The sequence below is a fragment of the Malaclemys terrapin genome, unplaced genomic scaffold (assembly GCF_027887155.1).
Source record: "Malaclemys terrapin pileata isolate rMalTer1 unplaced genomic scaffold, rMalTer1.hap1 H_1, whole genome shotgun sequence".
Lineage (NCBI taxonomy): Eukaryota > Metazoa > Chordata > Testudines > Emydidae > Malaclemys > Malaclemys terrapin.
The window spans coordinates 589,623-605,045 of record NW_026530195.1 but is presented as its reverse complement, the minus strand read 5'-3'; the positions used below and the strand labels follow the sequence as shown (position 1 = coordinate 605,045).

The following is a 15,423-nucleotide window of genomic DNA, read 5'->3' as shown; positions in this document are numbered from 1 at the left end:
TGTGTAGTTCCCCTTTCTGAAATGAAATGCTGCCGTGATCTGCTCTAGGAATTGTTTGGGGCAGTTCTATGGCCCGTGTTACAGATACGCCAGAGCCCTGTGGGAGCGATAAGGGGTGGGGACGGGTGTGCCAGCCAGGAGGGGTGGACTCTGCCTAGGGGCCCCAGACTGGTTTAGCCTGCTCCTCCCACTGTTCAAAGACAGAGCTAAATAGGTTTCATTAGGAGCCTTTTGTTATGTTCAATGCTCAAAGGGAGCTGAAATCGCTTGTGGCGGGGCAGTGCCTGCCCAGCGCTGAACATCACTAGAGACGACGTGCGGAGCTCGCAGCAGAGAGGCAGGTGGCAGCAGAAGGTGACTGACAGTCGAGGCGCTGAGCAGAACGAGCAGAACTGGGGCTGGCGGGGGCCAGCGGAGAGGCACCGTGGCTGGCAGGGCGGCTAGGAGCCGTGGCTGGTGGGGCGGCTAGCAGAGAGGAGCCGTGGCTCGCAGGGCGGCTAGCGGAGAGGAGCTATGGCTGGCAGGGCGGCTAGCGGAGAGGCACCGTGGCTGGCAGGGCGGCTAGCAGAGAGGAGCCGTGGCTGGCTGTGACGAACTGGGCCTGTTCTTGCTGTGGTGTGTGAATGCTGACAGGGGAGTGTGGCTGGGATGGTCTGCATTGGGGGATGGGAGTCTGCCCGAGGGCGTGTCACTTGAGAACCCAGGAAGGGGTTGGAGGCCAGGTGACACCTTGGCCCGGGAAACTGAACAAAGGCTGTGGGAGGGGTCGCTGAACGGAGAGTGCTGGAAGCGGGCTAGAGAGGTGGCTGGGAGGCAGAGATGGCTCTGACCCCCCAAAGGGGGGTGGGCTGGGATGCCCTGGGACCCCAAGCTGGACCTAACTGAGGGGGGCCCTGTTGTCTGTGCCTGCAAGACCTGTCTTGGACTGTATTCCTGTCATCCAAATAAACCTTCTGCTTTACTGGCTGGCTGAGAGTCATGGTGAATTGCAGGAAGCCGGGGGTGCAGGGCCCTGAGTCCCCCGATACTCCGCGACAACTGGTGGCAGCGACGGGATCTACTGCACCCCGTGGACGGCGCTTCCTGCAGTAAGTGACTGGGGAGCAGTAAAACGAAGGGGGATTGACGGGGACCAGGCGTGCTGAAGAGTGAGAGAGAGACGGTTATTACCCCTGGGAGTGTGTGACCAGCGAGAAGGACTTCAGCAGTAACAGGGTCCCCCGGGGGGATCGCAGCGAGTGGTCCCAGGGGCGGAGGAGTCTGCAGCTCGACCCTGGCAGAGAGGTGGTGACCTCGAGAAGGGCTGGCACACTAGGGGGCCCCCTGGGAACTGTGGGGAGCTGTGAGCACACAGGCCAGTGAGTGTCCAGCAGGAAGATGTATGCCAAGTGGCTTAAGAGCGACCTGGTGGAGCTGTGCAAGCAGAGGGGGCTGCGCAGTGGGAGGCTCACCAAAGAACAGCTCATTGCCCGGCTGGAGGCAGAGGATCACGCGAATGAACTGATCCCTGTGTCTCAGGGAAGCAGCCTGGCAAATGCAGCACTGGCACCAGTGTCTGTCCCAGCTGGGAGTGGTCAGCCGGCTGCTGAGGGCTTCCCGAGACCCCTCCTTCCTATGCCTAGGGGAAGGGTGGGGAGGAGCCCAGCAAATACCGAGGGCGCCGTGACCCCCCCGGCCAGCAGAGGATCCTCCCGGCGACGTTCGGCATCCGTGGAGCGGAATTGGCTGGAATGGGAGAAAGAGCTAAAACTGAGAGAGCTGGAGGATCGTGAACAACAGAGACAGCATGAACGGGAGGAGAAAGAGAGACAGAGACAGCATGAAGAGAGACAGCGTCAGCATGAACTGGCGAGATTGAAGGGCAGCGAACCCCCGGCTGCGGTGAGTGAGGGGGGACCCAGGACTGCACGGAGCTTTGATAAGTGCATCCTGGCCCCATACAAGGAGGGGGAGGACATGGATGACTTCCTAGGGGCCTTTGAGACGGCCTGCGAGCTGCACCGGGTTGATCCCGCGGACAGACTCCGGGTCCTTACCCCCTTACTGGACCCCAAAGCTGTGGCATTGTACCGCCAACTGGAAGAGGCAGAGAAAGGGGACTATGAACTATTCAAAAAGGCCCTGCTACGTGAGTTTGGGCTGACTCCTGAGATGTACCGGGAAAGGTTCCGGAGTCAGGATAAAACCCCTGAGATCTCATATCTGCAACTAGCCGTCCGCATGGAAGGATACGCCAGCAAGTGGGCCCAACCAAGAGAGCCCAAAGCACAGATCTCCAGACTGGAGCGCTGGGAGAAGACCCCAGCCCAGTTGGAACCCCAGAGGTATGGGGGTGGGAAAAGGGCACAGGCCGCATAAACCTTCCCACATGCGAACTGCGAGTGCCATCAAGCACCCCCGACCTAAGGGGGGGCGTGAAACTGGAGGGGCCTGGTGTAATTCTCACCAAGGAATGGGAGGGATGCGGGGGCATCCATGGGAACGGGGGTAGGTTCGAACTTCCCCGGGTCACTGGCTAAAGTGACCCTGCTCAGTTCGGTCTCGAAGGGGGGAGATGTGACGAACTGGGACTGTTCTTGCTGGGGTGTGTGAGTGCTGACAGGGGAGTGTGGCTGGGATGGTCTGCATTGGGGGATGGGAGTCTGCCCGAGGGCGTGTAACTTGAGAACCCAGGAAGGGGTTGGAGGCCAGGTGACACCTTGGCCCGGGAAACTGAACAAAGGGTGTGGGAGGGGTCGCTGAAGGCAGGGTGTTGGAAGCGGGCTGGAGAGATGGCTGGGAGGGAGAGATGGCTCTGACCTCCCAAAGCGGAGGGCTGGGATGCCCTGGGACCCCAAGCTGGACCTAACTGAGGGGGGCCCTGTTGTCTGTGCCTGCAAGACCTGTCTTGGACTGTATTCCTGTCATCCAAATAAACCTTCTGCTTTACTGGCTGGCTGAGAGTCATGGTGAATCGCAGGAAGCCGGGGGTGCAGGGCCCTGAGTCCCCCAATACTCCGTGACACTGGTGGGGCGGCCAGCGGAGAGGCACCGTGGCTGGTGGGGCGGTTAGTGGAGAGGAGACGTGGCTGGCGGGGCGGCCAGCGGAAGGCACCGTGGCTGGTGGGGTGGCTAGTAGAGAGGAGCCGTGGCTGGCGGGGCGGCCAGCGGAGAGGCACCGTGGCTGGTGGGGCGGCTAGTAGAGAGGAGCCGTGGCTGGCGGCGCGGCCAGCAGAGAGGCACCGTGGCTGGTGGGGCGGCTAGTAGAGAGGAGCCGTTGCTGTCGGGGTGGCTAGTGGAGAGGCACCATGGCTGGCAGGGGGACCAGCCAAAGCAAGCGGGGGGGAACAAGCCAAGTGCCTTCTCCTGGGTGGGAGGGGAGCTCACACAGACGCAGGGTCCTCACTGACCAGGGACCCCCCTGTGAGTGGAGGGAGACGGGAGGGGTACAGGAAAGGAACTGGGGGTTGTAGGTCTCAGGAACACGTGGGGGGAAGCTCTGCCCCATGCACTCTGGGGCGGGCGTCCTGCTCACAGGGTTATGTGTATGAATCCTGCTTGTGGCATTTTCCCTAATTAATGCCGGGCGACCTCCCTCCTCTCGTGAAAAGTGTCTTTTCTACACTCAGACTCTGTGCGTGCGATGGGGGAGTTTTGCCTCTCAGCGGCGCCCGGGGTGGGGGGTGTAATTTCCCCAAGTTACTGGCTGGAGGCTGGAGCCGGTTCTGTGCTGTGTCGGTGCAGAGGAACCCCTAGATATTGAACCCGGCCCTGGTTGCTGCCGGATCCACCTGGCAGAGGGGTTACAAGTTCAACCCGTCTTTGCGTGGCCAGCTGGCTTCATGGGGGTGTGACGGTGCTGCCCGTAGGAGCCAGCTGAGGTCACTCAATCCGGGTGAACTGCAAACAGACCGGGGCAGCCAAACCCCAAACGCTGGTGGATCTTCCAATACTTAGATTTACCAACCAGCCTCTGTATTACCTCAGGTTTCAGAGTAACAGCCGTGTTAGTCTGTATCCGCAAAAAGAAGAACAGGAGTACTTGTGGCACCTTAGTACTCCTGTTCTTCTTTTTGCGGATACAGACTAACACGGCTGTTACTCTGAAACCTGTCATTATGCAAGGCACTGCATTTAGCCGTATGGAATGGAAATCCATCAACCTCATGAAAAAACTCGTACAGATACAGACTAAGGTGCCACAAGTACTCCTGTTCTTCTTTTTGTATTACCTCACTGGTTACTCAGAGTCCAACCAACGCAGTTCCCTTAAAGTGCCCAGCGTCCGGCCTCCGTCCAGACACACACGTCAGATATGATGATGATTCCTGAAAATCTGATCTCATCATATAAAAGAAAAGGTTCTTCCAACCCCAAAGGATCAACCACATACCCAGGTCCAATTATAACTCAGATCTTACCCCAAATCCACGCTTATAGCCAATTCTTATTAACTAAACTAAAATGTATTAAAAAAGAAAAGCGAGAGAGTGTTGGTTAAAAGATCAATATACAGACAGACTGGAATTCAATTCTTGAGGTTCAGACACAGCAGAGATGAGCTTGTCGTTGCCAAAAGTTCTTTTAGAAATAGTCCAGAGGTTATAGTCCAATGTCCATATTCAGGGTGGCTCCAGTCAGTGACTGGGGATCTCAATCCTTGTGGCTTAAGGTTTCCCCCTCTTGAAACCCAAAGCAGATCTGAAATGAAGCAGGATCGTGTCCCAGGGTCTTATACATTTCCAGTAGCCTTTCGGCCTGAGAAAACAATAGTCTTAACTCTCCTTCTTCCAAACATCCTGGCAATTAGCACAGGGTCATTTATCCATTAAACGGTTCAGATCCAGGTTACCACAACCTTCAAAGAGACAGAGACAATAATACTATTTCCCTCAAGTATCATCATAAATGTTAATACTCCTTTTTTGATCTTCGAATTAAAGTTACAGCAATAGACAAGACTTGTTTGCTTACATCACAAGACCTGAGCAAACATCTCCCCTTTTACCTCTAACACTGCCGGCTGCATTTCAAAGGTCTATTCATTTATCTATCTTCCTAACCAGTCTAGGTTCACCCATGGGTCAGGTCAGTCTGAGTTAATTAACTCTTTCTGGCCCTGTCACCCTCCAATGAAATATTATATTACATTCATAACGTCACAGGGGGCTGGACTGCAGGTGAAGGTTATTTACTGATCGTTGTGCAGGGAGAAATCTCAGCTGCAAAGGACACGGCCAGCAGCTCAGACAGGATCAGGCAGGACCCAGCCTGCGCCTTCAGCCAGGGAACCCTGAGCCAGCACCCCCAGAAACCAGCCTGCTCCCCCGGCTACATCCCCCAGCACCCCCAGAAACCAGCCTGCTCCCCTGGCTAGGAATCCCCCCTTGCAGGATCCCAAGGGGCCCCTATCCCGAAGCAGGCTCCCCACCCCGCACCTTGGCATGGCAGCACCAGAGAACTACACTAAGGCCTTGCAAGAATCCCAGGATGTCTTCCACCGCTTCCCCCTCCAGCTGGTCCACGGGATCCCGCTCATGGAGCCCATCGCCCAGCAGTGGGGCCCCATCGAGAACTTCCAGGCCCGGCCTGACGACCTCCTCATCTCCACCTACCCCAAGGCAGGTAAGAGACCAGCCCCGGCCTCACCCAGCAGGGGGTGCTGTGGGGAAAGGGAGGGGCACTGCTCCCCTAAGAACGTAAGAAAGGCCGTACCGGGTCAGACCAAAGGTCCATCTAGCCCAGTATCCTGTCTACCAACAGTGGCCAATGCCAGGTGCCCCAGAGGGAGTGAACCTAACAGGCAATGATCAAGTGATCTCTCTCCTGCCATCCATCTCCACCCTCTGACAGACAGAGGCTAGGGACACCATTCCTTACCCGTCCTGGCTAATAACCATTAATGGACTTAACCACCATGAATTTATCCAGTTCTCTTTTAAACGCTGTTATAGTCCTAGCCTTCACAACCTCCTCAGGCAAGGAGTTCCACAGGTTGACTGTGCGCTGCGTGAAGAACATCATCCTTTTATTTGTTTTAAACCTGCTGCCCATTAATTTCATTTGGTGGCCCCTAGTTCTTATATTATGGGAACAAGTAAATAACTTTTCCTTATTCACTTTCTCCACATCACTCATGATTTTATAGACCTCTATCATATCCCCCCTTAGTCTCCTCTTTTCCAAGCTGAAAAGTCCCAGTCTCATTAATCTCTCCTCATATGGGACCTGTTCCAAATCCCTAAACTCCCAGCAGGGGGTGCTGTGGGGTGGGGGAGGGGCACTACAGGGGGCACCATGGGGTGGGGGAGGGTGCTGCTCTCCCAACAGGGGTGCTGTGGGGTGAGGGAGGGGCACTACAGGGGGCACCATGGGGAGGGGGAGGGGCGCTGCTCTCCCAGCAGGGGGCGCTGTGGGGTGGGGGAGGGGCACTACAGGGGGCACCATGGGGTGGGGGAGGGTGCTGCTCTCCCAACAGGGGGCGCTGTGGGGTGGGGGAGGGGCACTATAGGGGGCACCATGGGGAGGGGGAGGGGTGCTGCTCTCCCAGCAGGGGGCGCTGTGGGGTGGGGGAGGGGCACTATAGGGGGCACCATGGGGAGGGGGAGGGGCACTGCTCTCCCAGAAGGGGGTGCTGTGGGGTGGGGGAGGGGCACTATAGGGGGCACCATGGGGAGGGGGAGGGGTGCTGCTCTCCCAGCAGGGGGCGCTGTGGGGAGGGAGAGGGGCGCTGTAGGGGGCACCATGGGGTGGGGAAGGGGCGCTGCTCTCCCAGCAGGGGGCGCTGTAGCATCATAGCCAACAACTGCCCCTTGCCAAGGGTTCTGGCCCAGGCCGCCTGGGCGTGAGCGTGGATGGGGGTGTCTCTCTCTGTGACTGTCTCTCTGCAGGGACCACATGGATGCAGGAGATCGTGGACCTGATCCTGGTCCAAGGAGATGTGGAAAAAGCCTGTCGAGCCCCAACCCACATCCGGATCCCCTTCCTGGAGATCTGCTCCCCTCCCCCAGTGCCCTCAGGTCGGTGCCTCCGATCTGCCTGCCTGGGGGCAGGGCAAGGCTGCAACCCCACCACAGCCTTGCTGGGCTCCCCCCGAGGGCTGACGCCCCCTCTGGTCCCGTCTCTCACAGGTGTGCAGCAGCTGGCGAATGTTCCTTCCCCCCGAGTCATCAAGACCCACTTGCCCTTCCAGCTGGTTCCCAAGTCCTTCTGGGAGAACAGATGCAAGGCAAGAGACCCTAACCCTGTCCCCTAACAGCCCTGCCGGTGCCCCTCACTCCCGACCCGCAGCCCCTGCCAGCCCAGCCCTGCCCCCCCTGAGCTCTGCCGGTGCCCCTCACTCCCGACCCGCAGCCCCTGCCAGCCCAGCCCTGCCCCCCCTGAGCTCTGCCGGTGCCCCTCACTCCCGACCCGCAGCCCCTGCCAGCCCAGCCCTGCCCCCCCCAGCTCTGCCGGTGCCCCTCACTCCCGACCCGCAGCCCCTGCTAGCCCAGCCCTGGGCCCCCCATCTCTGCCGGTGCCCCTCACTCCCGACCCGCAGCCCCTGCCAGCCCAGCCCTGGGCCCCCCAGCTCTGCCGGTGCCCCTCACTCCCGACCCGCAGCCCCTGCTAGCCCAACCCTGGGCCCCCCAGCTCTGCCGGTGCCCCTCACTCCCGACCCGCAGCCCCTGCCAGCTCTGCCCTGCCCCCCCAGCTCTGCCGGTGCCCCTCACTCCCGACCTGCAGCCCCTGCCAGCCCAGCCCTGCCCCCCCCCGAGCTCTGCCGGTGCCCCTCACTCCCGACCCGCAGCCCCCTGCCGTCCCAGCCCTGGGCTCCCCCCTCACAGCCCTGCTGGTGCCCCTCACTCCCGACCCGCAGCCCCTGCCAGCCCAGCCCTGGGCTCCTCCCTCACAGCCCTGCCGGTGCCCCTCACTCCCGACCCACAGCCCCCTGCTGTCCCAGCCCTGCCCCCCCCAGCCCTGCCGGTGCCCCTCACTCCCGACCCGCAGCCCCTGCTAGCCCAGCCCTGCCCCCCCCAGCTCTGCCGGTGCCCCTCACTCCCGACCCGCAGCCCCTGCTAGTCCAGCCCTGCCCCCCCCCAGCTCTGCCGGTGCCCCTCACTCCCGACCCGCAGCCCCTGCTAGTCCAGCCCTGCCCCCCCCCAGCCCTGCTGGTGCCCCTCACTCCCGACCCGCAGTCACGTTGTTCTCTCTTCCCCAGGTGATCTACGTGGCCCGAAATGCCAAGGATAATGTGGTCTCTTATTACTTCTTTGACCAGATGAACAAGACGCAGCCCGAGCCGGGGCCCTGGGAGCTCTATGTGCAGAAGTTCATGGATGGGAAACGTTAGTAGTGGGCCAGAGGGTTCAGAGCTCCCATGGCAGCTCCACCTCCCTCCCTACCCCATCCTAGCTTGTGGGGTGCCTAAAGGATTGTGGGTGTGATGAAGCTCCATTGGTTCCAGACCTGAGGTTTCCCCCATCGGGGTATACGGACCGGTCCTTACCTGCTGGGGGAGGCTAGCAAGGCATTCTGGCAGGAGTCCATACGGTGACCACATCCTGTGACCTCTGCCCCAAGGGATTATGGTCATGTCAGCTTGTCCTCTCTCCCCACAGTGGCCTGGGGCTCGTGGTATGACCACGTCTGTCGATACTGGGCCGAACGGGCCAATCACTGCATCCTCTACGTCTTCTATGAGGACATGAAAGAGGTGAGTGTGGAAGGAGGGGACGGGGGGCGAGGGGCAGTGATGCTGCCCAGGGGTCTGAGTCACCTCGCTGCCGCCTGCCCTTAGCATGACGGCGTCGTGTCTGGCCCCGCCGTGGGTCGGCTCCCTGAAACCACCAGCCTCTGGCAGCACGAGCTCTGCCGTCCCAGCCTCCGCCGGCCGCACTCTGTCCAGGTTAGCGAGAGGCCGGCGCAGACCCTGACCCCTTAGAGCACCTCTCTGGAGTTACCAGCCCCGATCTCCTGCACACTTCCCGCGCTTACCGACCCCAGAGCCAGAACCCACCGGCTTGTCAAATCCCCTCCAGCTCCCCGCTCTGCTCCGCTCCGCTCGGCCCGTGTCGACACAGTGATAGTGGGAACAGCCAGAACCTAGCATCGAAGAAGAGAGAGTCGTGATAGAACGAGAATATTGGAAACAGCTACAGACTGGAAAACGCAAAACCGGCTTTCCCGGGGCGGCTCTAGGCACCGGCAAGGCAAGCAGGGGCTTGGGGCAGCCCATTTGCAGGGGCGGCAGGGATCCAGCCTGGGAGCTGAGAACCAACAGGGGCCCTGGGAGCTGTAGTTCCTTGGTTCGCTCCCTGCCTAGAGAGCCAGCCCTGGAGCAGGGAAAGAACTACATTTCCCAGCATTCCCTTGGCCACTACCACCAGGAAAGAGGGGGAGGGAGGGAGCTGAGACCTCACGCTGCAGCCTGCTGTGAATGGAGAGCTGCATTGGGAAGGGCAGGGAGACCATATTTTAACATTCAAAAAATAGGACACTCCACGGGGAGGGAGGGTAGCCCCACCCTGCCCCCATCCACTCCCTCTGACTGCCCCCCACAGAAACCCCAACCCATCCAACCCCCCTGCTCCCTGTCCCCTGATCACCCCCTCCCGGGACCCCTGCCCCAACTTCCCCCCTAGGACCCAACCCCCTATCTAAGCCCCACTGGTCCTTGTCCCCTGATCACCCCCTCCCGGGACCCCTGCCCCAACTGCCCCCCTAGGACCCAACCCCCCTTCCTGTCCCCTGACCAACCCCTGGGACTCCCATGCCTATCCAACTGCTGCCTGTCCCCTGACTGCCCCCCTGAACCCCTGACCCATCTAACCCCCCCTTCTCCCTGCCCCTGACTGCCCCCCCAAACTCCTGATCCATCTAACCTCCCCTTCTCCCTGCCCCTGACTGCCCCCCCGAACCCCTGACCCATCTAACTCCCCCTTCTCCCTGCCCCCCCGAACCTCTGCCCCATCCAACCCCCCAGCCCCCTTACTGTGCCACTCAGACCAGCGTGTCTGGCTTCGCGCAGAAGGTGGCGGGGGAGAGAGCCCAGGGCTGGGGTGGCAGGAGGTGTGTGTGGGGGGCAATGGTGGGAGGGAATGAGGGAGCCCAGAGCTGGGGCAGCAGGGGGTGTGAGTGGTGGGGGGAGAGCCCAGAGCTGGGGCAGCAGGGGGTGCGGAGAGGAGCCCAGGGCTGGGACGGGGGGCAGCCAAAATATTTTTTGCTTGGGGCGGCAAAAAACCTAGAGCCGGCCCTGTGCTTTCTAGTGCCTCAGTTGATCTCACAAGGCATTCCCCTGCCTGTCTCCTGCAGGGTCGTTAATTCCAAGTCCTTCTCCCAGCATTTTCAATCAGTTTGGCATCACCCAAGAGTTCTGAAGAAACTCAAATATGACATTGCAGAACTGCTAAATGTGGCAGGTCACTTACCGCTTAAATCAGCCTCTGCCCCAGCTGACTGGAGGGTAGCTAACGTGACGCTGGTTTTTAAGAGAGGCTCCAGAGGTGATTCTGGCAATCACAGGCCGGGAAGCCTGACTTCAGTACCAGGCAAGCTGGTTGAAACTATAGTAAAGAACAGAATTTATCAGACACATAGATGCACATGCTCTACTGGGGAAGAGTCAACATGGTTTTAGTAAAGGGAAATCATGCCTCACCAATCTACTAGAATTCTTTGAGGGGGTCAGGAAACATGTGGACAAGGGGGATCCAGTGGATCTGGGACCTGGACTTTCCGGGTAGTTCTGCATTGCAATACCCCTGGGCGGCTTGTGTCGCTGACTTGGTCTCATGGGGCTTGGGCTCCAGCCCAGACTCTGGAACATTCCCCCCGGGAGGCCCAGAATCCGGGCTCCAGCCCGAGCCCGAATGTCTTCGCTGCAGCTTTATAGCCGCAGCCCGAGCCCTGCGAGACTGTCAGCAGATGCAGGTATTTTACTGCAGCGGAGACACGCTCAGAAAGCCTTTCACAAGGTCCCTCGCCAATGGCTCTTACACCAAGTGAGCTGTGATGGGATAAGAGGGAAGCTCCTCTCATGGGTTGGTAACTGGTTAAAAGACAGGAAACAAAGGGCAGGAAGAAATGGTCAGTTTTCACAGTGGGGAGGGATGAATAGTGGGGTCCCCCAGGGGTCTGTACTGGGACCAGCGCTACTCAATATATTAATAGATTATCTGGGAAAAGGGTAACCAGTGAGGTGACAATGTTCAGTGTCTATACGTAACTCGTTACCTATCTCCATACGCCCATGGCCAGTGCAACACAGGCGTTCAGTAAAGACCTCACACCACGTCCCTGGGCGAACTCGTATGTAGCTACCAGACCCAAGGGACCCCTGTAACCCCATATGCCCCCCTGGGCCCTTGGCCAGTTGCCATTGGGAGGCCGCTGGGTCAGCATCCTTCTCCCCCACCAGGACCCGGCCCGGGAGATCCGCAGGGTCATGGACTTCTTGGAGGTGGAGCTGCCCCCGCAGGTGCTGGAAAAAATTGTCCAGCAAACGTCCTTCCAGATCATGAAGGAGAACCCCATGGCCAACTACAGCAGTGTCCCCAGCACCATCCTCGACCAGACCGTCAGCCCCTTCATGCGCAAGGGTGAGCGGGGGGAAAGGGGACCTGGGGGTTGTGGGGAACCCGCCCCCCCCCCCACTGGCTTTGTCTGGAAAGTTCCCTGTAGCCCGTTGGTACAGGGCCTGGGCAACTTGAGCAAGGTACTGTGGGTAATGCCTGCTTGGTCTGAAGCCATGCCTCATTACCCATAGTCCCTTGCAGGGGGTCATGCTCACTTGGCATTAGCTCCCCATAATGTCACAGGCGGGAGGCGAGGGGGGGGGGTCGTGTCCTTGCGGCTCTTCCCAGGGATTCTGGGTAAGTCCTGTTGGGCTGGGTCCCCATGGCGTTTTCATAGATTCATAGATTCATAGATTCTAGGACTGGAAGGGACCTCGAGAGGTCATCGAGTCCAGTCCCCTGCCCGCATGGCAGGACCAAATACTGCCTAGACCATCCCTAGTAGACATTTATCTAACCTACCCTTAAATATCTCCAGAGACGGAGATTCCACAACCTCCCTAGGCAATTTGTTCCAGTGTTTAACCACCCTGACAGTTAGGAACTTTTTCCTAATGTCCAATCTAGACCTCCCTTGCTGCAGTTTAAACCCATTGTTTCTGGTTCTATCCTTAGAGGCTAAGGTGAACAAGTTCTCTCCCTCCTCCTTATGACACCCTTTTATATACCTGAAAACTGCTATCATGTCCCCTCTCAGTCTTCTCTTTTCCAAACTAAACAAACCCAATTCTTTCAGCCTTCCTTCATAGGTCATGTTCTCAAGACCTTTAATCATTCTTGTTGCTCTTCTTTGGACCCTTTCCAGTTTCTCCACATCTTTTTTAAAATGCGGCGCCCAGAACTGGACACAATACTCCAGCTGAGGCCTAACCAGAGCAGAGTAGAGCGGAAGAATGACTTCTCGTGTCTTGCTCACAACACACCTGTTAATGCATCCCAGAATCATGTTTGCTTTGTTTGCAACAGCATCACACTGTTGACTCATATTTAGCTTGTGGTCCACTATAACCCCTAGATCCCTTTCTGCCGTACTCCTTCCTAGACAGTCTTTTCCCATTCTGTATGTGTGAAATTGATTTTTCCTTCCTAAGTGGAGCACTTTGCATTTGTCTTTGTTAAACTTCATCCTGTTTAACTCAGACCATTTCTCCAATTTGTCCAGATCATTTTGAATTATGACCCTGTCCTCCAAAGTAGTTGCAATCCCTCCCAGTTTGGTATCATCCGCAAACTTAATAAGCGTACTTTCTATGCCAATATCTAAGTCGTTGATGAAGATATTGAACAGAGCCGGTCCCAAAACAGACCCCTGCGGTACCCCACTCGTTACGCCTTTCCAGCAGGATTGGGAACCATTAATAACAACTCTCTGAGTACGATTATCCAGCCAGTTATGCACCCACCTTATAGTAGCCCCATCTAATTTGTATTTGCCTAGTTTATCGATAAGAATATCATGCGAGACCGTATCAAATGCCTTACTAAAGTCTAGGTATACCACATCCACCGCTTCACCCTTATCCACAAGGCTCGTTATCCTATCAAAGAAAGCTATCAGATTGGTTTGACATGATTTGTTCTTCACAAATCCATGCTGGCTATTCCCTATCACCTTACCACCTTCCAAGTGTTGGCAGATGATTTCCTTAATTACTTGCTCCATTATCTTCCCTGGCACAGAAGTTAAACTAACTGGTCTGTAGTTACCTGGGTTGTTTTTAGTTCCCTTTTTATAGATGGGCACTATATTTGCCCTTTTCCAGTCTTCTGGAATCTCTCCCGTCTCCCATGACTTTCCAAAGATAATAGCTAGAGGCTCAGATACCTCCTCTATTAGCTCCTTGAGTATTCTAGGATGCATTTCATCAGGCCCGGGTGACTTGCAGGCATCTAACTTTTCTAAGTGATTTTTAACTTGTTCTTTTTTTATTTTATCCGCTAAACCTACCCCCTTCCCATTAGCATTCACTATGTTAGGCATTCCTTCAGACTTCTCGGTGAAGACCGAAACAAAGAAGTCATTAAGCATCTCTGCCATTTCCAAGTTTCCTGTTACTGTTTCTCCCTCTTCACTAAGCAGTGGGCCTACCCTGTCTTTGGTCTTCCTCTTGCTTCTAATGTATTGATAAAAAGTCTTCTTGTTTCCTTTTATTCCCGTAGCTAGTTTGAGCTCATTTTGTGCCTTTGCCTTTCTAATCTTGCCCCTGCATTCCTGTGTTGTTTGCCTATATTCATCCTTTGTAATCTGTCCTAGTTTCCATTTTTTATATGACTCCTTTTTATTTTTTAGATCGTGCAAGATCTCGTGGTTAAGCCAAGGTGGTCTTTTGCCACATTTTCTATCTTTCCTAACCAGCGGAATAGCTTGCTTTTGGGCCCTTAATAGTGTCCCTTTGAAAAACTGCCAACTCTCCTCAGTTGTTTTTCCCCTCAGTCTTGATTCCCATGGGACCTTACCTATCAGCTCTCTGAGCTTCCCAAAATCTGCCTTCCTGAAATCCATTGTCTCTATTTTGCTGTTCTCCCTTCTACCCTTCCTTAGAATTGCAAAGTCTATGATTTCATGATCACTTTCACCCAGGCTGCCTTCTACTTTCACATTCTCAACGAGTTCCTCCCTATTTGTTAAAATCAAGTCTAGAACAGCTTCCCCCCTAGTAGCTTTTTCAACCTTCTGAAATAAAAAGTTGTCTCCAATGCAGTCCAAGAATTTGTTGGATAGTCTGTTCCCCGCTGTGTTATTTTCCCAACATATATCCGGATAGTTGAAGTCCCCCATCACCACCATTCTTCCCGCCGTTCTTCCCGGCGGTCCTGTCCTGGGGCCCAGTCGGCTGCAGAGCAGGGTATGGATGCGGGGGGGCTCCCTGGAGCTGGGGTCCCCTGCCTGGGGGTGGAAGGCACTTCCTGGGGAAGGGGCGGCTGTTGCTGGGGGGTGGGTCTCACCACTAATACCCCCCTCTCCTCCCCAGGCCAAGTTGGCGACTGGAAAAACCATTTCACTGTGGCGCAGAGCAAGGTGTTCGACGCCCATTACCAGCGCCGCATGCAGGGGACCGGCCTGCACTTCCGGACCCAGCTCTAGGCCCCACCCCGTGGGTGCGGACAGGCCGCCATGAACGGTGCTGCAATAAAAGTTGACCTCCTGACCATGGACATTGTGATACCTGGGAGGGGGTATCATGGGGTGGGGGTGGGGGCTGGTGCTGCAGGAAACTTCCCCTTCAGCCCGAGACAGGATGTCCCACCCTGGCCCCGATGGCGCCCCCCCTCCAAGTGTCCATCCCCCCTTCCCCCCCGGGGCACAGGTGCTGCTGGGAGCGTGAGTCGCACCGCAGAGCTCACAAGCCAGGAAGGGAAGTCCAGGACACACTGTGGGGGTGGGGTCAGTGTACACACAGATCGATATGGGGGTGGGGGGGCCGAGCTGCATTTCCTCCATGGTGCTGTGTAAACAGCAGTGAACTCAAGGTTGTTCTCTGTGAGCCAGGAAAGGGAAAAGGGGCTTGGCTGGGAGGCCCTGCCAGCCCCACAGGAAAAGAGGGCGACTCTGGGGGGACAGATTCCATGGGGCTGGGGGGTCTCCGCAGCCCCCTCGTCCCCAGACCCGCTAGCAAGCAAGGAGTGTAACCCTTTGACCTGAGCAGCTAGCCCCAAATCCAGCAGCTTGTTCCCGTTCGGAGCAGAACTCGGCGGCCGTCGGGGAGTTCTTTGATGCAGTTTTGTTTATTTAAAGACTGGACAAAGTCCTGTGTCGCGGAACGCAGAGAGACACAAATCACAGGAAGCTGTGGGGAGTGGCGGGGGGTGTATGTTTGCTCAGAGCACCAAGACCGCTCTTCTCAGCCTGCACCCCACCCAAAAACCTCTCCGCCTCTTTCTTCCAGGG

General features: G+C 57.1%; 1 protein-coding gene and 1 long non-coding RNA gene across 2 annotated transcripts; one reads left to right on the top strand and one right to left on the bottom strand.

The window, feature by feature from the left end:
* Positions 1–281: 281 nt before the first annotated feature.
* Positions 282–14,683, top strand: LOC128829634 (sulfotransferase 1B1-like). Its single transcript, XM_054015113.1, has 8 exons — positions 282–354; positions 5,189–5,604; positions 6,870–6,998; positions 7,110–7,207; positions 8,180–8,306; positions 8,580–8,674; positions 11,378–11,558; positions 14,507–14,683. Exons 2-8 carry the CDS (start codon positions 5,424–5,426, stop codon positions 14,617–14,619), a joined length of 924 nt encoding a protein of 307 aa, XP_053871088.1. The 5' UTR covers positions 282–354; positions 5,189–5,423; the 3' UTR covers positions 14,620–14,683.
* LOC128829637 (uncharacterized) lies at positions 8,701–11,360 on the bottom strand. The gene is made up of 3 exons (XR_008443364.1): positions 10,619–11,360; positions 10,389–10,523; positions 8,701–9,063 (listed from the first exon to the last, which is right to left on the bottom strand). It is a non-coding gene; the product is annotated as an uncharacterized LOC128829637 (long non-coding RNA).
* Positions 14,684–15,423: the final 740 nt, after the last annotated feature.

Excerpts from the sequence above, each read along its gene's own strand:
- LOC128829634 (XM_054015113.1), top strand. The coding sequence starts at position 5,424 with ATGGCAGCACCAGAGAACTACACTAAGGCCTTGCAAGAATCCCAGGAT. Across the intron at positions 6,999-7,109 it reads CCCTCCCCCAGTGCCCTCAG|GTGTGCAGCAGCTGGCGAAT; the intron begins GTCGGTGCCTCC and ends CGTCTCTCACAG. Across the intron at positions 8,307-8,579 it reads GAAGTTCATGGATGGGAAAC|TGGCCTGGGGCTCGTGGTAT; the intron begins GTTAGTAGTGGG and ends CTCTCCCCACAG.